The sequence below is a fragment of the Oryctolagus cuniculus genome, chromosome 13 (genome assembly GCF_051225735.1).
Source record: "Oryctolagus cuniculus isolate XC-2025 breed Fujian yellow rabbit chromosome 13, ASM5122573v1, whole genome shotgun sequence".
Lineage (NCBI taxonomy): Eukaryota > Metazoa > Chordata > Mammalia > Lagomorpha > Leporidae > Oryctolagus > Oryctolagus cuniculus.
Genome location: NC_142879.1, coordinates 91,017,528 through 91,042,926, shown reverse-complemented (window position 1 = coordinate 91,042,926; position 25,399 = coordinate 91,017,528). Strand labels below are relative to the sequence as shown.

Here is a 25,399-nt window from a genome sequence, read left to right as displayed (position 1 = left end):
TGGCAACACTTGAGTCATCTGCTGCTGCTTTCCCAGGTGCATTAGCAGGGGGCTGGATTGGAAGTGGAGAAGCAGGGACTCAAACCAGTGTTCCCATGGGGTGCTGGTATTGCAGGTGGTATTGCAGCACCTGCTGCAGTGCTATTTGGATTAAATAAAGGGGAAAGTTTAACTGTAGGACTGAAACTGCGAACAAGAGTTTTCATAATAACATTTTTGCCATATTGTCTTCATGTGTTAATGGCAAAAAATAGAAGAGTAAGAAATCATATAGTTCATTATTTACTAATTTTTTTTTGTAAGATTTATTTATTTGAAAGGCAGAGGCAGAGAGAAATCTTCTGTCTGCTGGTTCATTCCCCAGATGGCTGCAATGGCCAGAGATGGGCCAGTTCGAAGCCAGGAGCCAAGAGCTTCTTCTGGGTCTCCCACACAGTTGCAGGGGCCCAAGCACTTGAGCCATCCTCTACTTCTTTCCCAGGCTATAGCACAGAACTGGATCAGAAGTGGAGCAGCTGGGACTCAAACCCGTGTTCATATGGATGCCAGCACTGCAGGCTGTGGCTTTACCCACTATGCCACAATGCCGGCCCCTGCTAATTGTTATTGTACAAACATTTCTGTTATGTCTGGAAAAGCAGGAAATTCTTAAAAGAAAAATTAGCAAGTTTTATTTTGAGTCATTGTTGTAATCCAGTAAATAGTTTGGGGTCTTACCTAATAAAATGATGTCATTTGTAATCAAGTGATAGAAAGTTACACTGAGCACTAATAGCTATCATAAACAGATATTTCAGTTAAATTTAAATATCTGCTTGTTAGGGGAAGCACTTGAACTGGCGCCTACATAGGATGCCGGCATTGCAGGCAATGGCTTTACCTACTAAGCCACAGTGCCGGCCCCTTAATTTCGTTTTTTGAGCACTCTTTTTTTTTTTTTTTTTTTTTTAAGATTTAATTAATTTATTTGAAATACAGAGCCACAGAGGGGGGCAGAGATAGAGAGGTCTTCCATCTGCTGGTTCACTCCCCAGATGGCTGCAACAGCCTGAGCTGTGCCAATCCAAAGCCAGAAGCTTTTTCCAGGTCTCCCATGCAGATGCAGGGGCCCAAGGACCTGGGCCATCTTCTACTGCTATCCCAGATAATAGCAGAGAGCCAGATAGGAAGAGCAGCAGGTCTGGCGCCGCTGCTCACTAGGCTAATCCTTCACCTGTGGTGCCGGCACACCAGGTTCTAGTCCTGGTCGGGGTACCGGATTCTGTCCCAGTTGCCCCTCTTCCAGGCCAGCTCTCTGCTGTGGCCCGGGAGTGCAGTGGAGGATGGCCCAAGTCCTTGGGCCCTACACCCACATGGGAGACCAGGAGAAGCACCTGGCTCCTGGCTTCAGATCAGCGCGGTGCACCGGCCACGGCAGCCATTGGAGGGTGAACCAACGGTAAAAGGAAGAACTTTCTCTCTGTCTGTCTCTCTCACTGTCCACTCTGCCTGTCAAAAAAAAAAAAAAAAAAAGGGAAGAGGAGCAGCCAGGAGTAGAACCGGTGCCCATATGGGATGCAGGTGCTTCAGGCCAGGGCTTTAACCCGCTGCGCCACAGCACTGACCCCAACACTTAACTTTTAGAAGTTGGGAGATTATAACTTGATTTTAAAATTTATTTTCACCAGTACCTCAGTATATTGGTGTTATGAGTGAAACGCAGTGAGTGGTTGTAGTTGTGACCCATCATCATAATTTTGTTGTAAGTGTTGGCTTCTGTTTATCCCCTCAGGTGTCCCAAGTAGATACTATCTGCGAGTGTTTACTGGAGCACGAGGAGCAAGTCTTGAAGGACGCAGCACTGGATTCTGTCGAATGGGCTGAAGTGGTGATCAGCGTGAATAATATTCTTAAGGTATAAAAGTACCATCAAGACTGCAGCAGATTAAAGCTCAGAGTCTCGATACACAATAAGCGGTTTCCATATTCAGAGTCTGCATGATCAATAATTTATGAAGTTCTAGCCATTTGCTGTTTCTAAAATGAAAAGTATCAGTCGCTAACTGAATGTGTATATTATGTGTGCATATATGGACACATATATGATCTTAATAAAACCTGAATTTCTCCTTGGTAAAAATTAATACATGTATTAACATACTTAAATAGCTTTCATTTCTTTTTTATTTTTTTAATTTCTATTTTTAATTTTACAATTTAAATGTGGTGGAGGTTTCTAGCTTGGGCTATTAGGATGACTTTGGCTAAGATCAAAAATACTAAAGGAAGAGCAATGTTTGCAAGAGAGAATGATTTCATCTAGGCCACATTTTGCATGCATTTATGTCTTGTTCTTTCAGCAAACTTTTCAACAAATATTTCAACCAATACAAACATACCTAATAACTCTAATTTCTATTTTTTGACCACTCAGAAACTTGCTTATATTATTGATCAAAATATTCCATCTAATTTTAGCTAATAGACTTTATTTTTTTTAACGCTTCATTCTTTTATTTTTTTTTTGTTTAATATTTTTTCTTTTCTTTTTTTTTTTTAACTTTTATTTAATGAATATAAATTTCCAAAGTACAGCTTATGGATTACAATGGCTTCCCCCCCACACCGTCCCTCCCACCCGCAACCCTCCCCTTTCCCACTCCCTCTCCCCTTCCATTCACATCAAGATTCATTTTCAATTCTCTTTATATACAGAAGATCAGTTTAGCATACATTAAGTAAAGATTTCAACAGTTTGCTCCCACACAGAAACATAAAGTGAAAAATAATAGATGATTTTTTAAATGATGATGAAATCAGATCAGACCTATTGTCATGTTTAATCCCAGTGAGAGTCAAGTTGGGAATTGATAATTTCTTTTTTTTTTTTTTTTTTTTTTTAGCAGAAGATCAGTTTAGTATGCATTAAGTAAAGATTTCAACAGTTTGCACCCCCATAGAAACACAAAGTGAAATATACTGTTTGAGTATTCGTTATAGCATTAAGTCTCAATGTACAGCACATTAAGACATTAAGGACAGAGATCCTACATGAGGAGTAAGTGCACCGTGACTCCTGTTGTTGACTTTACAAATTGACACTCCTGTCTATAGCATCAGTAATCTCCCTATGCTCCAGTCATGAGTTTCCAAGGCTATGGAAGCCTTTTGAGTTCTCTGACTCTTATCTTGTTTAGACAAGGTCATAGTCAAAGTGGAGGTTCTCTCCTCCCTTCAGAGAAAGGTACCTCCTTCTTTGAAGACCTGTTCTTTTTTTTTTTTTTTTTTTTTTTGACAGGCAGGGTGGACAGTGAGAGAGAGAAAGGTCTTCCTTTTGCCGTTGGTTCACCCTCCAATGGCCGCCGCTGCAGCCGGCGCACCGCGCTGATCCGATGGCAGGAGCCAGGTGCTTTTCCTGGTCTCCCATGGGGTGCAGGGCCCAAGCACCTGGGCCATCCTCCACTGCACTCCCTGGCCATAGCAGAGAGCTGGCCTGGAAGAGGGGCAACCGGGACAGAATCCGGCGCCCCGACCGGGACTAGAACCCGGTGTGCCGGCGCCGCAAGGTGGAGGATTAGCCTATTGAGCCACGGCGCCGGCCTCGAAGACCTGTTCTTTCCACTGGGATCTCACTTATAGAGATCTTTCATTTAGGTTGTTTTTTGTTTTTTTGTTTTTTGTTTTTTTGCTTTCCATGCCTGAAATACTCTCATGGGCTTTTCAGCTGGAGCCGAATGCCTTTAGGGCTGATTCTGAGGCCCGAGTGCTGTTTAGGACATCCGCCATTCTATGAGTCTGCTGTGTATCTCGCTTCCCATGTTGGGTCACTCTCCCTTTTATTTATTCTGTCGGTTAGTATTAGCAGGTACTAGACTTGTTTATGTGCTCCCTTTGACTCTTAGTCCTTTCATTATGATCAATTGTGAACTGAAATTGATCACTTGGAATAGTGAGATGGCATTGGTACATGCCACCTTGATGGGATTGAATTGGAGTCCCCTGGTATGTTTCTAAATCTACCATTTGGGGCAAGTCAGCTTGAGCATGTCCCAAATTGTATATCTCTTCCCTCGCTAATAGACTTTATAGTAGTGATTTTCCTACTTAGGTTTCTATAGTTTTCCAAAATTAAAGTTAAATTGTGGATTAAAACAAATTTCAAAAGCAGAAAAATTCCAAAAGTAATCCTCCAGTCTTTTGCAGGGTACTTTTTTTTAACAGACTTTGGTGTTTCAAATTATTCTCTGAAATGCTGTGGTCCATCACTTTGCACATGTGATAACACATTTGATTTGTCTTCCAGGATATGTTGCAGGCTGCTAATCATTATCGCCAAAATAGAAATTCCTTGTATAGGAGAGAAGAAGCACTAGAAAAAGAACCTGAATATGTTCCTTGGACAGGTAATATGCTGATTTATTAATAGCTGTTTACAACGTTTCTGATGATCCATCATTTTCAGAAGCTATGTAATTCCTGTACTGCAAGTGTTTAAGTGAAATGAAAAATCAGTGCCATCTTCAAAATGATCAGTTCTTGTTAATTCCCTTGAGTTATTTATGGATCTCTCAATAATTTACTTATTTAACTGGGATTTATTATGCATCTATTAGGTTTTAACATATGTAGTCATTCATAGAAGCAGGTCCTGGCCCTGGAAGTGTGGACAGTATTGTAATGTTGATTTCATAGATGAAAGTACATGGAGCAGCAGTAAAGGACTTCAGAGAGAGGAAGGAGCATGTTTACCTGGCTTTGTTGAGGAAATCTCCATAGAGAGGCTGGAATCCAAGCAGGACATAGGCAGACCCATTTGTTTTGGTTTTTAGCAGTGGTGAAATAAGTTTTAGGCATTTGGACTTCCTGCACCACTATAGAGCGCCTACTTACCAAATTATTTTGTATGATTTCACAGCAACAAGTGGTCCTGCTGGCATCCGAACAGTAATAATACGTCAGCATGGAATTGTCCTGAAAATGGTATATCCTCAGGCTGACAGCAACCTGCGAAACGTCGTGACAGAGCAGCTGGTGGCACTGATTGATTGCTTCCTGGATGGTTATGTTTCTCAGCTGAAGTCTCTGGAGAAATCCAGTGATCAAGAAAGATACTCTAATCTGGAAGTGGAATACCTACAGAAAAGATCAGATCTCTTAACTCCTCTTCGTAAGTGCATAATATTTAGCCAGAGCAATGGGTCTTTGAATGTGCAGAATGCATGCAGGGATCACATAGTTAATATGATGTATTCAGTGTAATAGTGTTACCACAACTGTAACCAAAAACTTAAGTAGAGTAAATACAAAACATATACAGCTTTCTCTGTTCATTCATTCAGTTTTTCTTTTTTTTCAGTATTTACCAGGTCTGGTACCATAGATGATTCTGGAAACAATTTAAAAATAAACAAGTTAACATGTGGAGGATGTCCTCAGGGAACTTAGCATCTAAGACTTCCATGTGAATAACTGCTTTGCAAAGTAGCCTGATAAAGAGCTGTTAGAGGGATACAGATAAAATAGTATGAGCAAATAACATGTTGTTGTTAAGGCTGGGAGTGGTGGCTTGTTTTGTTGGTACATGAAGGAAGGAGTAGTGTTTAGAGAAGCAGTGATAAAGCAGTGGATTGAATTTTTACCTTTATATTTCTATTGCCATGGCAGTAACTGGCAAGGTTTCTGTTCCACTAATTATTGTTGGCATGTGATAAGAATAATAAAAATTCAATTAATCATTTTATTCTGTATTTGAAGTTTTTGCTAACGGGGATTTTTTTTTCCCCATCTGTTCTCATTTCCATAGTCACACTAGGCCAGTACCCATGGGCTGCTTCTCTAGCAGAGAAGTACTGTGACTTTGACATCTTGGTGCAAATGTGTGAGCAGACTGACAACCAGACCAGACTCCAGCGCTATATGACCCAGTTTGCTGACCAGGTGCAAGATGTGGGGTGCATGGGCAGTGGGCTTTTTTGTACATTCCTTTTAGTTCCAGTTTCATGAATCTCCCCACTGTAGTGGAAGTAGCTCTTGAACACTGTGAGACTTTTTAGTCTTCTTTTCCAGCCCAACCTCCACACCACCCCCCAACATCTGGCAAATGGCCTGTGGGGCAAACTGACTGGGGGTTTGGATCTCTCCAAATTCAGATTTATCTTGCCAAACCATGCGGCTATCTGACATAGGATTCTACCCAAGAATGTCCCCTTCTGGAATCTTATAGCCTCAGTACTGTTCTGTAGAACTTTCTGTGATATTGGAGATGTTTATATGCATTGTCCAAAATGAGGGGCAGTGGCCACATGTGCCTGTCCAGCAACTGAAAGGTGGCGGGTATGCCTGAGGAGCTGAATGTTGAATTTTAATCACAATTAAACAACAGCTACATGTAGTCCATGGTTACTGTATTGGCCACCATCCATGTAGGGGATAAACTGTATTGATGATCTTGAGCAAGATAGCCTTTCTGAATTTGTCAAATCTGAGAATTACATTAGGTGATCCTCCAATGTAGGGATGTATTGATTAAAGCAATATTTCTGTTTTGGAGACCTTTAGAAGAAGTTTAGCATTTCATTATCAGGAATGTAGTTTTTGAATTGTGTTAACATTAACTTTGTCATTTGTAGAATTTTTCAGATTTTCTCTTCCGTTGGTATCTGGAGAAAGGAAAACGAGGCAAATTATTGTCTCAGCCCATTTCTCAGCATGGACAGTTGGCGAATTTTTTGCAAGCTCATGAACATCTCAGCTGGTTACATGAAATTAATGGTCAAGAATTAGAAAAGGTAAGAAGGAGTTAATTATATGGAGTAGATGATGATTTAGTTAGCTTTTAATAATTAAAATAAGACTTTTTAGTCATATATCTCATAAGGGCTTAATATCCAAAATACTAAGGAATTCAACTCAATAGCAAGAAAACAAATAACCTAAGTAAAAAATGGGTGAAAGGCATAGGTAGGTATTTCTCAAAAAGAAGACATATGTGGGCCAGCATTGTGGCATAGCGGGTAAAGCTGCCGCCTACAGTGCCAGCATCCCATATGGGCACCAGTTGCTCCTCTTCTGATCCAGTTCTCTGCTGTGGCCTGGGAAAGCAGTAGAAGATGGCCCAAGTCCTTGGGCCCCTGCACCCATGTGAGAGACCTGGAAGAAGCTCCTGGCTCCTGGCTTTGGATCAGCTCAGCTCTGGCCCTGTGGTCGTTTGGGGAGTGAACCAGCAGGATGGAAGATCCCTCCCCTCCACTTCCTCCCCCTACCCCTCTCCCTTGTTCTCCCTTTCTGTATAATTCTGTCCTTCAAATAAATTTTAAAAATAATTCTTTAAAAAAAAAAGAAAAGCCATTACAGAAAACTGTATGGAGTTTCCTCAGAAAATTAAAACTAGAATTAACATATGCAATATTTCTGATTATTTATGTGAAATATGTTTTATAAGATATATTTTATGTATTTGAAAGGCAGAGTGATATTGAAAGAGACACATAAAGAGAACTCTTCCATCCACTGATTCACTCTTCAGAGCCAGGCCAAAGACAGGAGCATGGAACTCCATTCAGGTCTCCCATGTGGGTGGCAGAAGCCTGAGCTCTTGGGCCATCTGCTCCTGCTTTCCCAGGGACATTAAACAGGGAGCTGGATTGGAAGTGGAGCAGCTGTACTTGAACTAGCACTCCACATCAGCCAGTTGCCGGCATTGCAGATAGCAGCTTAAGCAGCTGCATCACAATGCTAGCCCCCATGTGAAAGGTTTCAAATCAGTATTTGAAGAGGTTCCTGCATTCCCATTTTTGTTACAGCATTATTTATAGTAATCAAGTTAGGGAATCTACCAAGGATTCCATCAACAAGTGAATGGGTAAAGAAGATGTGCGGGGTTAATGTATGTAATGAAGTAATATTCAGCCTTTAAAAATAAAAGTATCATTTTCAGGAACATGGATAAGCTTGGAGGATAGTATTAAGTGAAATAAGCAGGCACAGAAAGATAAATACTGTATAATCTCACTTATACGTGGAATCTAAAATAGCTGAGCATACCAAAGCTGAGAGTGAAATGGTGATCATCAGAGGCCGGAGGATAGGAGAAATGGAGAATTGGGTCAAGGGGTACAAAGATTCAATTAGGAGAAACCAGTTTCTTTGAGATATGTTGTATAGTGTGATGTCTATAGTTGATAATAATATGTTGTGTATTTCAAAATTGCTAAGAGAAAATTTCAGATATTCTCACCACAGAAAATGATAAGCATTTGAAGTGATGGATACATTAATTAGCTTGGTTTAATCATTCCACATTGTATGCACATATCATCACATCGCTTTTACTCACAAATGTATACAATTATAATTAATTTATAAGTTTTTAAAAGTTGGAGGTACTACTTACAGATATTTTAAAATGTGCATCCTTGGGGCCGGCACAGTGGTGCAGTGGGTTGTGCCATGGCCTGCAATGTGGGGATCTCATATGGGTGCCATTTCAAGTCCCAGCTGCTCCACTTCCAATCCAGCCCACTGCTAAGGCACCTGGGAAAAGCAGCAGTAATAGCCCAACTGCTTGGGCCCCTTCACCCACGTGGGAGACCCAGAAGAATCTCCTGGCTAATGGCTTCAGCCTAGCCCAGTCTTGGTCGTTTTGGGAGTGAACCAGTGGGTGGAAGATCTCTCTGTCTATAACTCTGCCTTTCAAATAAATAAGTAAATCCTTTAAAATGTACACATATGTATATATTCTTTCCTATTCTCTCATATAATTTAAATAAAAGATTCTGCTTGATTTACGATGATGTTAACATTACCTGTTATAACTCAATAAAAATATATAGCCTACAATACTTTGTCTATTACAATAAAATCACAAAAAATTTGCAAACATGTATATAGTGGTCATTGGCCTTTTATTGTAATGAGTATGTGCTTCTAATAAAAACACACAAATTAACTTGAAAGCTTGTTCTCAACATGATATTCAAATGAATTATAATGGTTATAAAACAGATGTTTTAGTTATGTCACTGTCCCCAATAATTAGTGTGTCTGGTAGATGTTTTGTAAGTATTGTGTAATTACTCTGAATATGTCACTGATCACCTCATAGGTTTGCTAATTAACAACTTGTTTTTCATTGGTAAAGCTAAAGGGAAAAAACTAGTTTGGAGTACACTCAGCCTTTATTTCTAGGTTGAATTGATACCCAAGATCTTACCATGGTTTTCATGTTTTGTTTATTGTAGGCTCATGCAACACTTCTAGGTTTGGCAAATATGGAAACTCGTTATTTTGCAAAGAAAAAAACTCTGCTTGGCTTGAGTAAATTGGCCGCACTAGCTTCAGATTTTTCAGAGGATATACTGCAAGAAAAAATTGAAGGTAAAAGAATTTGAGCAAAAAGACTTTGACTAATTGTTATCATTCATACTTCAATGAACTCTTAAGATGTCTTCCTATCATCGTTTAGTAGAATCCATTAGGAACAAGACTCATCCATCTCTACTTAAGAGGAAAACTTTTTTCAGTAAGAATTCCTAAATTCAAATGGCTTGACTAAACACTCTGATTATGTACTTTTGGTAGTATATATTATATGAGCAAAAAGAACTGCAAAGATACACTGACCTTTGTATAGTGGGTTTGTTGTAGGTAGTAGTATGATGCAGTAATTCTGAAATACTCTGTATACCCTGTAGATAGAAAAGATGATTACATATAGTATTATGTTTGAGAACCAAGGAGGAGGGAGATACAAATACTAGTGTAGAAGGAAGGTGAGGAAGAACCCTGTATAATTGCATTTGTATTGAACATAATGGATAGAATGATTTTTTTTTTATTTTTTAAAATTTTCATTTTATTTGAAAAGCAGAAATAGAGGGTCAGAGAGATTGAAGAGAGCTTGTGTTGCTGATTCCCTCCCCCCAGATGCCTGCCACAGCCAAGACTAGGCTAGGCTGAAACTAAAAGCCTGGAATTCAATTCAAGTCTCCCAAGTAGTTGGCAGTCATCTGCTACCTCCCAGGGTGCACATTAGTAGGAAGTTAGATTTAAGGCAGAGGAGCTAGGACTCAAAGCAGCCCTTAGATGTGGGATATGGGCATCCCAAGCAGCAACTTAACCATTGTGCCACATGCCTGCCCCTGGAATTTTTATAAAAAAGTGTATTTCTCTCCACTGAAAGGGCCTGAAAGCAGTGACACCGCAGTAGCATGGGTATTCCTAATTCCATATTTTAGTTTCAAACTACTATTGCCCAGTAAAGAAGGAGGCCATATTGAAAAGATGCCCTTACAGGTTTTGGGTGAGAAAGCAAGGTTAATGTAGAGATGTCACAAGAATACAAGATCCTTGAACAGCCAGCCATCACTAGCCAACTTCAGGGATAATTTGAACAACAAAAAGAATGGTTTGGGTTCCTTCCACTCATGAGGGAGACCCAGCCTGAATTCCAGGCTCCTGGCTTCTCCCTGACCCAGCCCTAGCTGTTGCTGGCATTTGGGGAGTGAACCAGTAGATGAAAGATCTCTTTCTTTTCTGCGTTTCAAATAGAGAAAGGGAGGAAAGCAGAGGGAGGGAGAGTTTTAAGATTTATTTGACAGAGTGCAATGGCTTAACCTACTGCCCCGTAACACCAGCCCCAAAGACAGATTCACATCTCATACTTCCTCAAGATATGACAGTATATATCATCACCTGTTGCTAAAATGTTCGACCTGGGACATTTGACAGTACAGTCAGCCTGGGCTGTTCAAAACTGTAGCAACATGAAAGACCAACTTAGATTAAAGAGGTTATAAGAGCCAGGATAACCAAATGCAGTGCAAGATTCTTAATTGGGTCCTAGATCATCCCCCAAATAACCAGGGTAACTACGATGAATATTAGGGGGATAACTGGGAAAATTTGAGCATGCTTAATAGGTGGGATTACTGTACTGATGAAATTTTATAGGCCTGGTAATTTATTGTGATTGGATGTTCTTGTTCTTAGGAAATACATATATTTATTTAAAAATTAAGTATTTAAAAATGAAATGTTACAAAGTCTGCAACCTTCAAATGATAGGCAAAAAAAACTCTGTATGTGGTGAAGTATATATGAAGTTGGATATTTGGTTGCATTTCTTTTTTAAAAAAAATTTTTTTTAATTTTTTAATATTTATTTCAAAGTCAGAGTTAGAGGCAGAGGGAGAGAGGTTTTCCATCAGCTGGTTCACTCCCCAGATAGCCACAACAGCTAGAGCTAGACTGATCCAGAGCCAGGAGCTCAGGAGAAAAGGTCTCCCACATGGGTGCAGGGACCCACCCAAGGACTTGGACCATTATCCACTGCTTTCCCAGGCCATAGCAGGGAACTGGATCAGAAATGGAGCAGCTGGGTCTCTAACCAGTGCCCATATAGGATGCCAGTACCTCAGGCAGCAGATTTACCCACTGTGCCACAGCACCAGCCCCAGTTGCATTTCTTAACCACAAAGAGTTTATTTAGTCTCTGAGATTAATATTCAGATTTAACTGATGTCATTTTTCCTTTTGAGGGAATGAGTATAGTGGAAAGAATCTGGACAGATCTGGTTTTAAATATTTTCTCCAGAGCTTATTCTCAGATTTGCCCTCATGAGCCTGAATTTCTTTGTAAAATGGGTATTTGAAAGAATTGATGATACTGTGAGTTTCTTTTTTTTTTTTTTAAAGAAGATCAAATGACAAACATCATTTGATTTTTTTTTTAAGATTGATATATTTATTTGAAAGAGTTACACAGAGAAGGAGAGGCAGAGAGAGAGAGAGAGGTCTTCCATCCTCTGGTTCACTCCCCAATTGGCTGCGATGGCCAGAGCTGTGCCGATCTGAAGCCAGGAGCCAGGAACTTCTTCCATGTCTCCCATATGGGTGCAGGGGCCCAAGGACTTGGGCCATCTTCCACTGCTTTCCCAGGCCAGAGAAGAGAGCTGGACCAGAAGTGGAGCAGCCCTGACGTGAACCTGCACCCATATGGGATGCCGGCACTGCAGGTGGCAGCTTTACCCGCTGTGCCCCAGCACTGGCCCCACTGTGTGTTTCTTGAGAAAAGTGGCTTTTATATATCAAGGACTCAAATCAGATATTTGTATTTACCTTTTATTTATTTTACTTATTTTTTATTATTTGGGAGAATCTTTCTTTAAGCTTTATGGACTACTGCTTGTGGTAATGTGCGGCAGCCTGGAGACTATATGGCAAGCAAAAGGCCAGCACCTCTCCACTGGAGATAACCCTGGCTGGTTAGTGGATTTGGTGCATAATCTCACAAGGTTTGTTTTTCTGGTGATATAGTGTCCTTGAAATCATTTCCATTTACGAATGAAACTATAAATTCTGATAGGAAAAACTGAGACTGAGATACCCCACAGCTGGGAGATTTATCCTTTATGAAATAGCCAGGTGTTCTATAACTTCTTCAAGCAGGAGAATCTGTTTCCTTTCTTTACCTACTTTGGCTGCTGGAATACTTCATATGACTTGACACAAACTGTGAATATGTTAATAACATAATCAGCAATCAAGAATAAGTAGAATAACATCTTAAGATCATAGAGGAGGATGGGATCACCTTTAGATAGAGCTGCCTTTTTTTTTTTTTTTTAAGATTTGCTTTATGATAGCGTAAGAGTAGAAGTTACATCATTCTCTCCTTCCCTTCCTCTCTCTTATCTTGATTACTAGAAATGGCTGAGCAGGAGCGCTTTCTACTGCACCAGGAGACCCTACCTGAACAGCTTCTAGCAGAGAAACAGCTGAATCTCAGTGCCATGCCTGTGTTGACTGCACCACAACTCATTGGCGTATGTGCTTTTCAAATCCTTACACCAATTTTTAAACTCCAGACATCCTCAGACATTTGTTGGGCCGTGTGGTATAGTTCTTAGGAGTCATCTTTCAGCTGCTCCCTCCTGAAAGCTTTCCCCTAGAAAAAATTGTTGGAAGCTGCTTGGGAACAGGAAGCTAATTAGTAGAAAGCACTGGAACAGCCTCTGCCTCTGCACCTACTCCTAAAAGTGCTTATCCAGGTGAAAAGGAGACATTATTTGAAGTTTTGCTTTTTTATTATTGGACAAATATGTACCAGGAGATAACTTTATTTCTCCAGAAAAGTACTTTTCGGGTTGAACTGGATTTGCATGGCCTGTAAGTGCCATGCTCACCCTTTCCTCTGGAGTGTAACATTTCTGAGGGCGTAACTGGGGTAAAGGCTGCATTCTAGACAGGCTAGATTTGGTGTTATGCATTTGTAGCCTTATCTCTGCTACTTAGAGGGAATTTCAAATGCAAAAGTGATATAGAATCACCCAGAATTGCTCTGTTTATATTAAAAAGAAAGCAAACAATTGAAAAACCTGAGAATTTTAGGCTTTCTTGATAATAGATGTACTACGACTGAGCTCACAACAACTTCTGATGGAGCACATTTAATTTAGGAATGTAGGATGCTTTGTATTGTAACTCATCACTATTTTATGCATCATTAAGAGAGGGGGAAAAAGTGCCAGTTTTACTCTGGTACACTATCAAGTTTAATACTATATTCCAATTCCAGAGATTGTGGGAAAAAAAAGTGTGTTCAGAAACAGTGAAATAAAAGGGGGTTTCTTTAATAACTATTCACTTTTTGTTTTAATTTTTAATTTATTATGTATTTGAGAGGGAGAGAGAGAAAGGTCTTCCATCCACTAGTTCACTCCCTAGATGGCTGCAACAGCCAGAGCTGGGCCGATCTGAAGCCAGGAGCCAGGTGCTTCTTCTAGGTCTCCAACGTGGTACAGGGCCCCAAGCACTTGGGCCATCTTCTACTCTCCCAGGTGCATCAGCTGGAAGCTGGATTGGAAGAGGAGCAGCTTGGACTAGAACCGGCGCCCATATGGGATGCTGGTGCCGCAGGCAGAGGCTTAGCCCACTCTCCACAGCGCCAGCTGGGGGTTTCTTTTTGGTGTTTTTGTTTTTTCTGAAAGAGACAAACAGATCTTCCACCTGCTCATTCACTCCCCAAAATACCCTCAACAGTGGGGGCTGGGTCATGTAGAAGCCAGAAATCCAGAACTCAATCCAGGTGTCCCACATGAGTGACTCAATCCAGGGGACCCCAAGGTCTTGAGCCATCACCCGCTGCCTCACAGAATGTACAGGAAGGTAGAATCGAAAGCAGAATTGGAACTCAGCCCCAGGCAGTCTGATATAGGGTACAGGTGTGCCACATAGTGTCTTAACCACAATACCAAATGCTCTTCCCAAAGTTCTCAATTTGTAAAATCTGCCTTATTTTAACTTGCTTTAGCTATATATCTGTGAAGAAAACAGAAGAGCTAATGAATATGACTTCAAGAAAGCTTTAGACTTGCTGGAATACATTGATGAGGTAAGCAGTATTGCTTGACGTGATCTCAGGCAACTGAATACAGATAAAGAGGGAGGGAGGAATTCCTTTTGCAGTCAGTCATGAAAATGTTTAAATGAAAAAGGACCCTATCTCTACCCTCTTAGAACACAAGGAGCCCTTTAGGAACCAAAGAAAAAGGGCTATGGGGAGCTTTTATTTCCTAATAAATTTCTCGCTCTCAGATGTCTTTCTGTGCCCAAATGAATGCTACTTTTCAAAGTTATGATGTATTTTTTTCTTTCTTTTATAATCATTAATTTTGAATGTGATGTTACACTCTTCATCAGTTTATTCTTCATAGTGTACAACCTAAGAGAAGCTGTTTGTCAGCTTTCAAAAGACTATAGTAAAAATTCTGTAAGATAAGCTTCTTTTAACTGGCCATGCAATTGAAATTGCTTTGGTAGGTTTTAGAAATATAATATGTGGACTTTTACCTGACATTTTAAAATTGTAATTCTTTCAAGTGTCTGATAAAATCAGAATATCACAGACAGTTGTGAAACTAATTCAAAATTGAGTTTTAATCAGAATTTTTTGTTTTGCTATGAAGGAGGAAGATGTAAATATAAATGATCTAAAACTGGAAATCCTTTGCAAAGCTCTTCAGAGAGATAAGTAAGTTTTTATAGCATGAACCTATGGTAAAGTTTTAGGAAGGGGCTCCACTTTAAGAAGATAATACCATTATGCCAGTGGTTTTATAAACTTCTAATTGTATTGCAACAGACATTGCAAAATTACAAGTGGTTCTACCTGTAATCCTAAAAAATGTTTTAATGGTTAAAGATGTAGCCTAAAGACTTGGAACCGTTGATATAATAATAGTAAATCACTACTTTTGGTTTTAAAATTTAAACTGTCAGCTTGCACAGAAATAAATACACCTGTTCTTGGCCGACGCCGCAGCTCACTAGGCTAATCCTCAGCCTTGCAGCGCCAGCACACTGGGTTCTAGTCCCGGTCGGGGCACCGGATTCTGTCCCGGTTGCCCCTCTTCCAGGCCAGCTCTCTGCTGTGTCCAGGGAGTGCAGTGGAGGATGGCCCAAGTCCTTGGGCGCTGCACCCCATGGGAGTCCAGGATAAGTACCTGGCTCCTGCCATCAGATCAGCGCGGTGCGCCGGCCGTGGCGGCCATTGGAGGGTGAACCAACGGCAAAAGGAAGACCTTTCTCTCTCTCTCTCTCTCACTGTCCACTCTGCCTGTTAAAAAATAAATAAATAAATAAAGACACCTGTTCTTTATTTTCACAAATGTCAGGCACATGACTTACATCACTGAAGGCTTTTTCTAATAAGAGGCTGTTATAATTTGAGGGCCATTGCGTTCTTTTTCTAAGTGATTAAATAGCAACTTCTTTGTTAGCATCATTTCCCCTCCGCAGAGGATTTCCATCTATGGAAATGGTTGTGTTAAGATTCAGTGGCAGAGAAAGACTAAGAATAATCAGTTGTTCGGATAGATTCTCTCCAGGAAAAGAATTTTAAAGAGATCATGCCTTGAGTACTAAAAGCACCCCCCTATATACTTTCCTCTTTCCTGTGGTGGTGAGAAATTGTGGTAGAGCTATTTTTACTAAAGCATTTCTCCCTTCTCTGGTCACTCCCAGATAGTTAGAATTGTTGTGTAATTTGGTCGCAGAGGTCATCGTCTGCAGATCCAGCTGTGTGCCCACTTGAGTCCCAGGTTCCATCCCAATTACTCAGGAAGACACTGTCATTTTGACTACAGTTCTTTGTCCTGGCTTTGTGTTTAAAAATTGTGAAGATGTCATGTAGGATACATACACATAAATTACTCTAGGCAGTGCTTTTGCAGGTTTATATTTCAGTAGCAGATAGACCTATCTAGATCAAAGAAAGCTGCTCTTATTACTAGGCAGTGGTTTCCATTTTACCTGTATGAAACAGAATATTTTATAACATGTTCTAACTATTTCCTGTGCTGTGCAAGATCATACCTGAGAGTCCATACTAGATTTGTTACTTACTTACAGAACTTTCTTTGGGAGGATACCTCACTATTTGGTTTTGGAAGTAAAATAGATGGTGATACTAAGTGAAGAGCTACTGAGTGTTGCATCTTGTATGTATTATGGAGACTATAAGTGTGTCGAACATTTAAAGCCTCTTTATCCTAATGATTTCAGAATGTATCGCAGAACTCAGATTCTGTATCTTCAGAGCCATCAGAACAAAGCTGTGATAAGCAAACAGAAGTCATTTATTTCAGCTGTGCCGATGATTTCATTTTCCCCTCATAGTGATTTTGTGTTCTAGTTGGTCCAGTTCTGATGGTAAAGATGATCCAATTGAAGTGTCTAAAGACAGCATATTTGTGAAAATCTTACAGAAACTCTTAAAAGATGGTAAGTGGTTTGTTATCACTGGAAATTACAGTGTCAATTCTCAGTTTAAAATTTGAGTAATGGAGACTTGCTGAGATTTCAGATGACAGGGAGATTTAAGATTATTAAACAGTATCATACTCAAAATTAGAGGGATTTGTTAATAAAGGAAGAACTTTTTTTCTACCTCTGTTATTGGAAGAACATGTATCAAGGCGAGGTCTTTCTCCTGGTTCCCTGGGTGCCTGAAGCAGGTGAAGTTACCTTGCTGAGTCAGGATGGGCAAGAAACGTCACCCGTGGGGCACAAACACTGGTTCTAACATGGAAAAATCAGTACTGAGAGAAGTAATCATGTATTTTAATTTTTCATTTAACTCTAATGAAGCTTGAACATTTAAAATAGAGGATGAACCATTCTTTTTTTTTTTTTTTTTTTTTTTTTTTGACAGAGTTATAGACAGAGAGAGAGACAGAAAAGTCTTCCTTCCATTGGCTCACTCCCCAAATGTCTGCTACAGCCAGCACTGCGCTGATCCAAAGCCAGGAGCCAGATGCCTCCTCCTGGTCTCTCATGCAGGTGCAGGGGCCCAAGCACTTGGACCATCCTCCACTGCCCTCCCAGGCCACAAGCAGAGAGCTGGACTGGAAGAGATGTAACCGAGAATAGAACCCGGCGCCCATATGGGATGCCAGCACCGCAGGCAGAGGATTAACCAAGTGAGCCACGGTGCCAGCCCCATGGATATGAACCATTCTTAAGTTAGAGGCCGGCGCCGTGGCTCACTAGGCTAATCCTCCACCTAGCGGCACGGCACACCGGGTTCTAGTCCCGGTCGGGGCGCCAGATTCTGTCCCGGTTGCCCCTCTTCCAGGCCAGCTCTCTGCTGTGGCCCAGGAAGGCAGTGGAGGATGGCCCAAGTGCTTGGGCCCTGCACCCCATGGGAGACCAGGAGAAGCACCTGGCTCCTGGCTTCGGATCAGCCACGGTGCACCAGCAGCAGCGCGGCGGCCATTGGAGGGTGAACCAACGGCAAGGAAGACCTTTCTCTCTCTCTCTCTCTCTCACTGTCCACTCTGCCTGTCAAAAATAAAAAAATAAAATAAAATAAAGAACAAGTTAGAAAATATGTTTATAAATGCATTTTTTTTTTTTTTTTTTTTTTTTTTGACAGGCAGAGTGGACAGTGAGAGAGAGAGAGACAGAGAGAAAGGTCTTCCTTTTTTGCCGTTGGTTCACCCTCCAATGGCCGCCGCGGCCCGCGCGCTGCGGCCGGCGCACCGCGCTGATCCGATGGCAGGAGCCATGAGCCAGGTGCTTTTCCTGGTCTCCCATGGGGTGCAGGACCCAAGCACCTGGGCCATCCTCCACTGCACTCCCTGGCCACAGCAGAGGGCTGGCCTGGAAGAGGGGCAACCGGGACAGAATCCGGTGCCCCGACCGGGACTAGAACCCGGTGTGCCGGCGCCGCTAGGCGGAGGATTAGCCTAGTGAGCTGCGGCGCCAGCCTATAAATGCATTTTAAATAGTAAGAGACTAAAATCCAATTTAGAAACAAAATGGAAACAAGAAATATGTTTTGCATAGATTTTTTTTTTAATTTATTTATTTGAAAGATCGAGTTACAGAGAGAGACAGAGAGAGGTCTTCCATCTGCTGGTTCACTCCCCAAATGGCTGCAACGGCTGGAGCTGTGCCAAGCCGAAGCCAGGAGCCAGGAGCTTCTTCCCAATCTCCCACATGGGTGCAGGGTCCAAGCACCCGAGCCATCTTCCACTGCTTTCCCAGGCCATAGCAGAGAGCTGGATCAGAAGAGGAGCAGGCAGGACTAGAACCGGTGCCCATATGGGATGCTCGTTCTTCATGCCAGAGCGTTAACCCACTGTGCCACAGCACCAGCCCCTGCATGGATGTTTTGTATCTAAAGCAGTGAGCAAAATTCCATTTGAGGATAAAGATACAAACAGGTAATCAGACTTTTACAGATGAAATGTTTGTTCTTGCGGCAGATTTCTGGCCAGTGGTTAAGATGCTGATGAAGATAACACCTGTCACAAATTGTGATGCCTGGGTTTGATTCCCAGTTTCCAGCTTCAGCTTCCCACCAGTGCAGACCCTGTAACAGATGGATGACTCAGGCAGTTAGGTCCCTGCCACCCATGTGGGATACCAGGATTGAGTTCCTGGCTTCAACTTGGCGTGACTCTGGCCATTGTGGGCATTTGGGGAGTAAACTGATTGATGGCAGCTCTCTCTCTCTCTTTCTGTGTCTTAAGAAGAAGTAAGCTCTTTCTCTCTAACTCTGCCTTTCAAATAAATAAATCTTTAAAAAAAAAATACTGAAGGTGGTTATCAAACCCAGGCATGCTGGAATGTAGGCTTTTTTTTTTTTTTTTTAGATTTATTTATTTGAAAGGCAGAGTTACAGAGGGCTAGAGGAAGAGACAGAAACTTTCCATATACTAGTTCACTTTCCAAATTGGCTGCAACAGCTAGAGCTGGGCCAGCCCAAAACCAGGAGCCAGGAGCTTCTTCCAGGTCTCCCACCATGAGTGCAGGGACCCAAGTACTTGGGCCCTCTTCCACTGCTTTCCCAGGGAGTTGGATCGGTAGTGGAGCAGCTGGGACTTGAACTGGCCCCCATATGGGATGCTGGCACTGCAGGTGGCAGCTTAACCCACTATGCCACAGTGGCAGCCCCAAATGTGGGCATCTTAACCAGCATTAGCTGCTAGGCAAAATGGCTATCCCAAGGACACTCATTTTAGTTTTGATTGGAAGAAGCACAATGACAAAAAGCTGTTGTAAATTCAGCAGTCCTTCTAAGTGAAGGTGAATTTTATTCATAGTTTTGATTTATATCCATTTGAACATTTTCTGTACATACATCTGAAGATACATTATTTAATATTGAATTACACCAGCCTAGTGTGCCTGATACACAGCAGTCAGTTGCTCAGGAAACATCTGTTCTTGAGTATATAGAATTATTTGCAAATCCACAGCCCCATCTCTACTGTCCTAGATTCTGCCCCTGGCTCCTCCACCCTGTGTTGACAGTTCTCTACTTTCGAGGCACTGGCTTACCTAGGTGAAGTGGAGGACCCGGAGAGAAGACTCTGGAACTAGCCACAGCAGCCAGTGTTCTGAGGTCAAGAGCGCAAACTCGGTGTGCTTCTCCTTTTAGAGCCTGTCCACATTGACCTGGTAGCACTGTTCTGCAGAGAGTCAGCCTCCTATTTCATAGCTGATCAAATGTAAATACAGTTCTACAGCTGATTGCTTGTAACTTGCTTGGAATTGTCCTACACCTTGATTTATGAAAAACAGAAACTTGATTGCCCCACAGTGTCAGGATATTTAATGAGTACTTTTGTTCTCAAAGCTGAGTAAAGAACAAGAAAGTTAAACATTTCCACTGTCAAAAAATGAATGGAGGTGATTGCTGTGACAAGTTAAGCCATCACTCGGATGCCTGCATCCCATATTGGTGCCCAGGATTGAGTCCTGCCTTTCTTTTCAATCCAGCTTCCCTTCCTGATCATGCATCCTGAGAAGCAGCAGATGATGGCTCAAATACTTGGGTCCTTGCCACCCGTGTGAGAGACCCTGACAAAGATCCTGGCTCCTGGCTTTGGCCTGCCAAGCTCGGGCTTTTGTGAGCATTTGGGGAGTGAGCCAGCAGATGGAAAATTTCCCTCTTCTGTTTTTCTCCTTTTCTCTCTGGTATTCAACTTTTCAAATTAATAAATCTTTTTTAAAAACTAGAGATTTAGGGAGGCCAACGCTGTGGCACAGCAGGTTAAAACCCCGGCCTGCAGTGTAGGCATCCCATAGGGGCGCCAATTCAAGTCCTGGCTGCTCCACTTGGTTCCAGCTCTCTGCTGTGGCCTGGGAAAGCAGTAGAAGATGGCCCAAGTCCTTGGGCCAGTACACCTGCATGGGAGACCCAGAAGAAGCTCCTGGCTCCTGGCTTCGGATTAGCTCAGCTCTGGCTGTAGGAGCCATTTGGGGAGAGTGAACCAGCAAGTAGAAGACTTCTCTCTGGCTCTACCTCTCTCTGTAACTCTAAATCTTTAAAAAAAAAAAAAAAATGGAAATTTAAAACAAAATAAATGAAGATGTATAGCAAAATGAATGATCTTTCTTAAAGATTATTTTACTTGAAATTTAGAAAACAGTTGTAATGTGTCTTTAACACTTCTTTTCTACAATTTAAGAAATAATTGGATATAGTCTGTCTGTACCTATTAGAGAGATTCTCCAGCTGAGCTTAAAGAATTATTAGGCTGGCACCACAGCTCACTAGGCTAATCCTCTGCCTGCTGTGCCAGCACCCCAGGTTCCAGTCCCAGTTGGGGTGTCGGTTCTGTCCCAATTGCTCCTCTTCCAGTCCAGCTCTCTGCTATGACCTGGGAAGGCAGTGGAGGATGGCCAAGTGCTTGGGCTCTGCACCCGCATGGGAGACCAGGAGGAAGCTCCTGGCTCCCGGCTTTGGATCGGGTGTAGCGCCCCGGCCGTAGCGGTCTTTTGGGGAGTGAACCAATGGAAAAGGAAGACCTTTCTCTCTGTCTCTCTCACTGTCTAACTCTGTCTGTCAAAAAAAAAAAAAAGAGAGAATGATTAGGACCCAAATATGATGCTTTCCATGAAATGGGTTCTTGTAAAAGTGCCGCAGAAGTGAGTTGTGTCTAATTAGGTATCTGGCACTAATATTATAAACATATAAATAAAAAGAATGTATATTTATTATAACAATAGGCCAAAGATGTTGTTTTTGGAAACTTTTATTCGCTAATGTGTACAATAGTAAATGTTTTTTTAAAAGACAAAATCTGAGCATAGAGAGAGAACCTCGCAATACATTTCACAGGCTTTGACAGCTCCCCAGGTATTTTACTCTGCGGGGTGAGTGCATCCTGCCCATGTTTAAATCACCCACACAGTTTGTTTTTCCATGACACATTGTATGTATATAGGATAAAATGCCCACATTCATATGTGGAATTCAGTGTTTTTTTCTAATGAGTCACCAACATCTAGTAGTTGAGAGTGGTTCTAGTAAGTTCTGTTTTCTGACTTTTGTTGATTTGCATACACCAGACAGTAATTACATGGGACACTCAGCAGGAGGTGTAGAGTGCTGCTTTAGCTGAGTTAGTGACTCAGCCTACCAGGATGCCCGCATTCACGCCCCTCATTCCTGCCTAGACTTTGGAGGCATTTGAATTTCAAACCCTGCTCTAAAGAAAAAGGAGCTGAAGCTGGCGCTGTGGCTCAGCGGGTAAATGCCCTGGCCTGAAACACCGGTTCGAGTCCTGGCTGCTCCACTTCCGGTCCAGCTCTCTGCTATGACCTGGGATAGAAGTAGAAGATGGCCCGAGTGCTTGGGCCCCTGCACCCACGTAGGAGACCCGGAAGAAGCTCCTGGCTCCAAATTCGCACAGCTCCAGCCGTTGCGGCCAATTGAGGAGTAAACCATCAGATGGAAGACCTCTCTCTCTGCCTGTCCTCTCTGTGTAACTCTGACTTTCAAGTAAAATAAATCTTTTTTAAAAAAAAAAAAAAAAAGAGCTATCAGATAATAAGTGTTAAGGAAGGCATGCTCTTTAAAGTATAATACTGTTTTTACAGAGAAAAATCTGAACATGTGTTAATTGTAACAGATGATACAGAAATGCTCTGGATTTAGCCTCATAACTTTATCAACCCTGACTTTTAAAAATGTGTGTTTATTGTCATCTACTTGGAAGGAGGGAGGGAGGGAGCAGGAGAGAGAGCAGTCTTCCATCAGAGATCTTCCATCCTCTTCTTCACTCCTCAAATGCCCACAATAGCCAGGGCTGGGTAAGGACAAAGCCAGAAGCCTGGAACTCCATCCAGGTCTCTCATGTGGGTGACAAGGGCCCAAGTACTTGGGCTATCATCCACTGCTTTCCTAGGCTCCTTATCAGAGAGCTGATCAGAAGCAGAGCAGCCAGGACTTAAACTGGCACTCCAGCCTGAGATGTGAGTGTCGCAAGTGGAAACTTAACCAGCTGCACAACACCACCTACTCCTTATCAACCCAGATAGTTATTGTATAACAAGTACAAGAAATAAGATGCTGGACAGTTTGAGGGTTTTTAAAAAAGTATCTGATTTTGAGAATCTTACAGTAACGTAAAAATTGTAAAATACTGTTGCCTAAGTAATTTAAAAGTTCCTCCAGTTTGTCATATAGGAAATCTGTATGTACATTTTTGTTCCTGTACAGGTCTCAACTTCCCATTTCATTAGTGTTCATTGGCTTTCCTGTTCTGTAGATGACTTGTGAAGAAAGGCTGCTTTGGCCAGTCTAATTTTAGACTTAAACTGTAATACATTCTGGGATACTGTAGTCAGCTTTCATCATGGTGTTTCTGCTGGATATTTCCCAAAACGAGGAACATGTAATTATTTGAAATGCTTATTTTCAAGTAATAATTAAAAATGTACCCATCAAAGTTACGTCTTAAGCTGTGAGAAAAGCAAAATATTTCAGATTTTATTAAAGACTTTAAATAGAATGGCCATTTTGACCACTAGGGGGAAAAACCCTCAAGGAGTCTCTGAAGAATGTCATATTGTTAGACCTGAAAGTATGTTTGACAGATGGAAGGAATTTAGCAGAGAGTATTTCTCAAGAGCAGAGTGCATTATGGTTTAAATTAGAAGCACAGATGTTTGCATCATCGATCATCTTAATTCATTTGAGTTTTAAAGAAGTAAAATTTGCCTTTCTGTCTTTGTGTTGATAGGTATTCAGCTCCGTGAATACTTACCAGAGGTGAAGGACCTCCTGCAAGCAGAACACCTTGGAAGCCTCAAGTCCAATCCATACTTTGAGTTTGTTTTGAAAGCCAATTATGAATATTATGTCCAGGGACAAGTATAATTTTTTTCTAAAACTTACCATTGTTTCTAAAATTTGTGTAACATAAATATTTCAGGCCTTTAGCAACCAGATGTTTTCACCATTTTGTAAAATGTATGACTGGATTTTTTATACTTTATTTGGAAGCTAATATAAAATTGTTACATAACTAATATTTTGGTTTTCAATTACATGATAATTTCCTTCCTCCTTTTCCACCTGAAAGTTATCAATTGTTTCTGTATTTATTGCCATTTCTTTTTCATCTCACTTGGTGTGGTGAGTCCTGCTTCTGGCTATTTACAAATGACTTCTAGGTCTGTTTCTCTAACTCTCAAAATCACAAGATTGCACTAGATTGTCTGAATGGCTGTGACTGCATATAATGTGCTAAAGAGAAACTGGGGTGTTTGGTATCTATTTTGGTTAAGGAGAATGGGAAATATCTAATAAGATAAATCACAATTTTTGCCGACTTATGGAACTAAAAAAATAAGACAAAGTGGACCTGAATTCATGTGAGCTTGATGTCTGATGAATTCACTGGAAATAGTTTAAACTTTTCTACAGAAAGAATGAGCATTAGTGAAAGTATTTTAGTGGAAAAAGCAGCTTTCTAATTCATAAACTGCCATTGATAAGCTTATTGTACTAATGCGATTTTTCAGTGTGGGAATTAATCAGCCTTATGTGTTTTCAGAATGTTTTTCACTGCATTCCAGCGCCAGCAGTCTGCTGACCTGGTCAAAGCATGTGTAATGATGGAAGCTGTTATGACTTCACCTAACATGGTAACCGAGGTGGACAGCAGTGTTCCCTCAAAGCTTCTTTGTCCTGACCAGTGTCACCGCCCTGTTTATCTGGCTTAAATAAAGATCAGGGATTGGATGAGGCGTTGCTGGCATACATAGGGTTTGGCTCAGATGATGGCTCACTCCCAGCCTGCTCCAACAGCTGAAAAGGTCAGAAGTTAAACATGGAGAAGAGAGCCCCGGTCTAGCCATGGTGGCCTCTTCCCTGCAGGTTGTATAGCTCAACCTGTGCACTAACGGAGCTGGTTATAATAATCAAAGGGGAGAAATCAGCAGCCTGGGAATTCACTGTGTGCAGATGCGGGTTAGGACAGCAAGCATCAGGACTGAGGCCAGGAATACACTGAAGGGTTCTTTTTTTTTTTTTTGGACAGGCAGAGTGGACAGTGAGAGAGAGAAAGGTCTTCCTTTGCCGTTGGTTCACCCTCCAATGGCCGCTGCGGCCAGCGCACCGCGCTGATCTGATGGCAGGCAGGTGCTTTTCCTGGTCTCCCATGGGGTGCAGGGCCCAAGCACCTGGGCATCCTCCACTGCACTCCCTGGCCACAGCAGAGAGCTGGCTTGGAAGAGGGGCAACCGGGACAGAATCTGGTGCCCCAACCGGGACTAGAACCCGGTGTGCCGGCGCCGCTAGGCGGAGGATTAGCCTAGTGAGCCGCGGCGCCGGCCTTGAAGGGTTCTAAGAAGGTACTTAGGAAGAAGAGCTTTGGATTTATAGAGACATTAACTGCAGGCATTCAGTTTGCTCCTAGATCACCCTAGTAGGTAAGAGTGGCTTTGGGGACACACTCCTGCCTCCTTCATGTTGCCACAAATATACTTTGGTGTTACTTGATGAGTAGAGTTAATTACAAACCCAGTTATCCCTGGTTCAACAGAAGGAAACGGAGAAGCCATTGATAGTACCTGACTGCTGGTGGATATCTGGGTGTGAAATAACTGTTCTTGCGGT

The 25,399-nt window shown here is 41.7% G+C and overlaps 1 protein-coding gene across 6 annotated transcripts in view; it reads left to right on the top strand.

Moving 5' to 3' along the window:
* Positions 1 to 23,808, top strand: part of NUP133 (nucleoporin 133) — a 64,807-nt gene extending 40,999 nt beyond the window's left edge. The window contains exons 16-26 of one of the 6 annotated variants that reach the window (XR_011381648.2): positions 1,772 to 1,894; positions 4,283 to 4,382; positions 4,895 to 5,146; positions 5,783 to 5,916; positions 6,609 to 6,767; positions 9,219 to 9,354; positions 12,685 to 12,803; positions 14,291 to 14,371; positions 14,946 to 15,010; positions 16,657 to 16,761; positions 23,520 to 23,808. Coding sequence is in view for 2 of the 6 variants with exons in the window: in XM_002722893.6 (XP_002722939.3) it covers positions 1,772 to 1,894; positions 4,283 to 4,382; positions 4,895 to 5,146; positions 5,783 to 5,916; positions 6,609 to 6,767; positions 9,219 to 9,354; positions 12,685 to 12,803; positions 14,291 to 14,371; positions 14,946 to 15,010; positions 16,673 to 16,761; positions 23,520 to 23,656 (1,395 nt within the window). In the remaining 4 variants the exon portion in view is untranslated. The remainder of the gene's footprint in view (positions 1 to 1,771; positions 1,895 to 4,282; positions 4,383 to 4,894; positions 5,147 to 5,782; positions 5,917 to 6,608; positions 6,768 to 9,218; positions 9,355 to 12,684; positions 12,804 to 14,290; positions 14,372 to 14,945; positions 15,011 to 16,656; positions 16,762 to 23,519) is intronic. The other 5 variants (XM_002722893.6, XR_016219154.1, XR_016219155.1 and 2 more) reach the window with 5 other exon arrangements.
* The last annotated feature ends 1,591 nt before the right edge of the window (positions 23,809 to 25,399 follow it).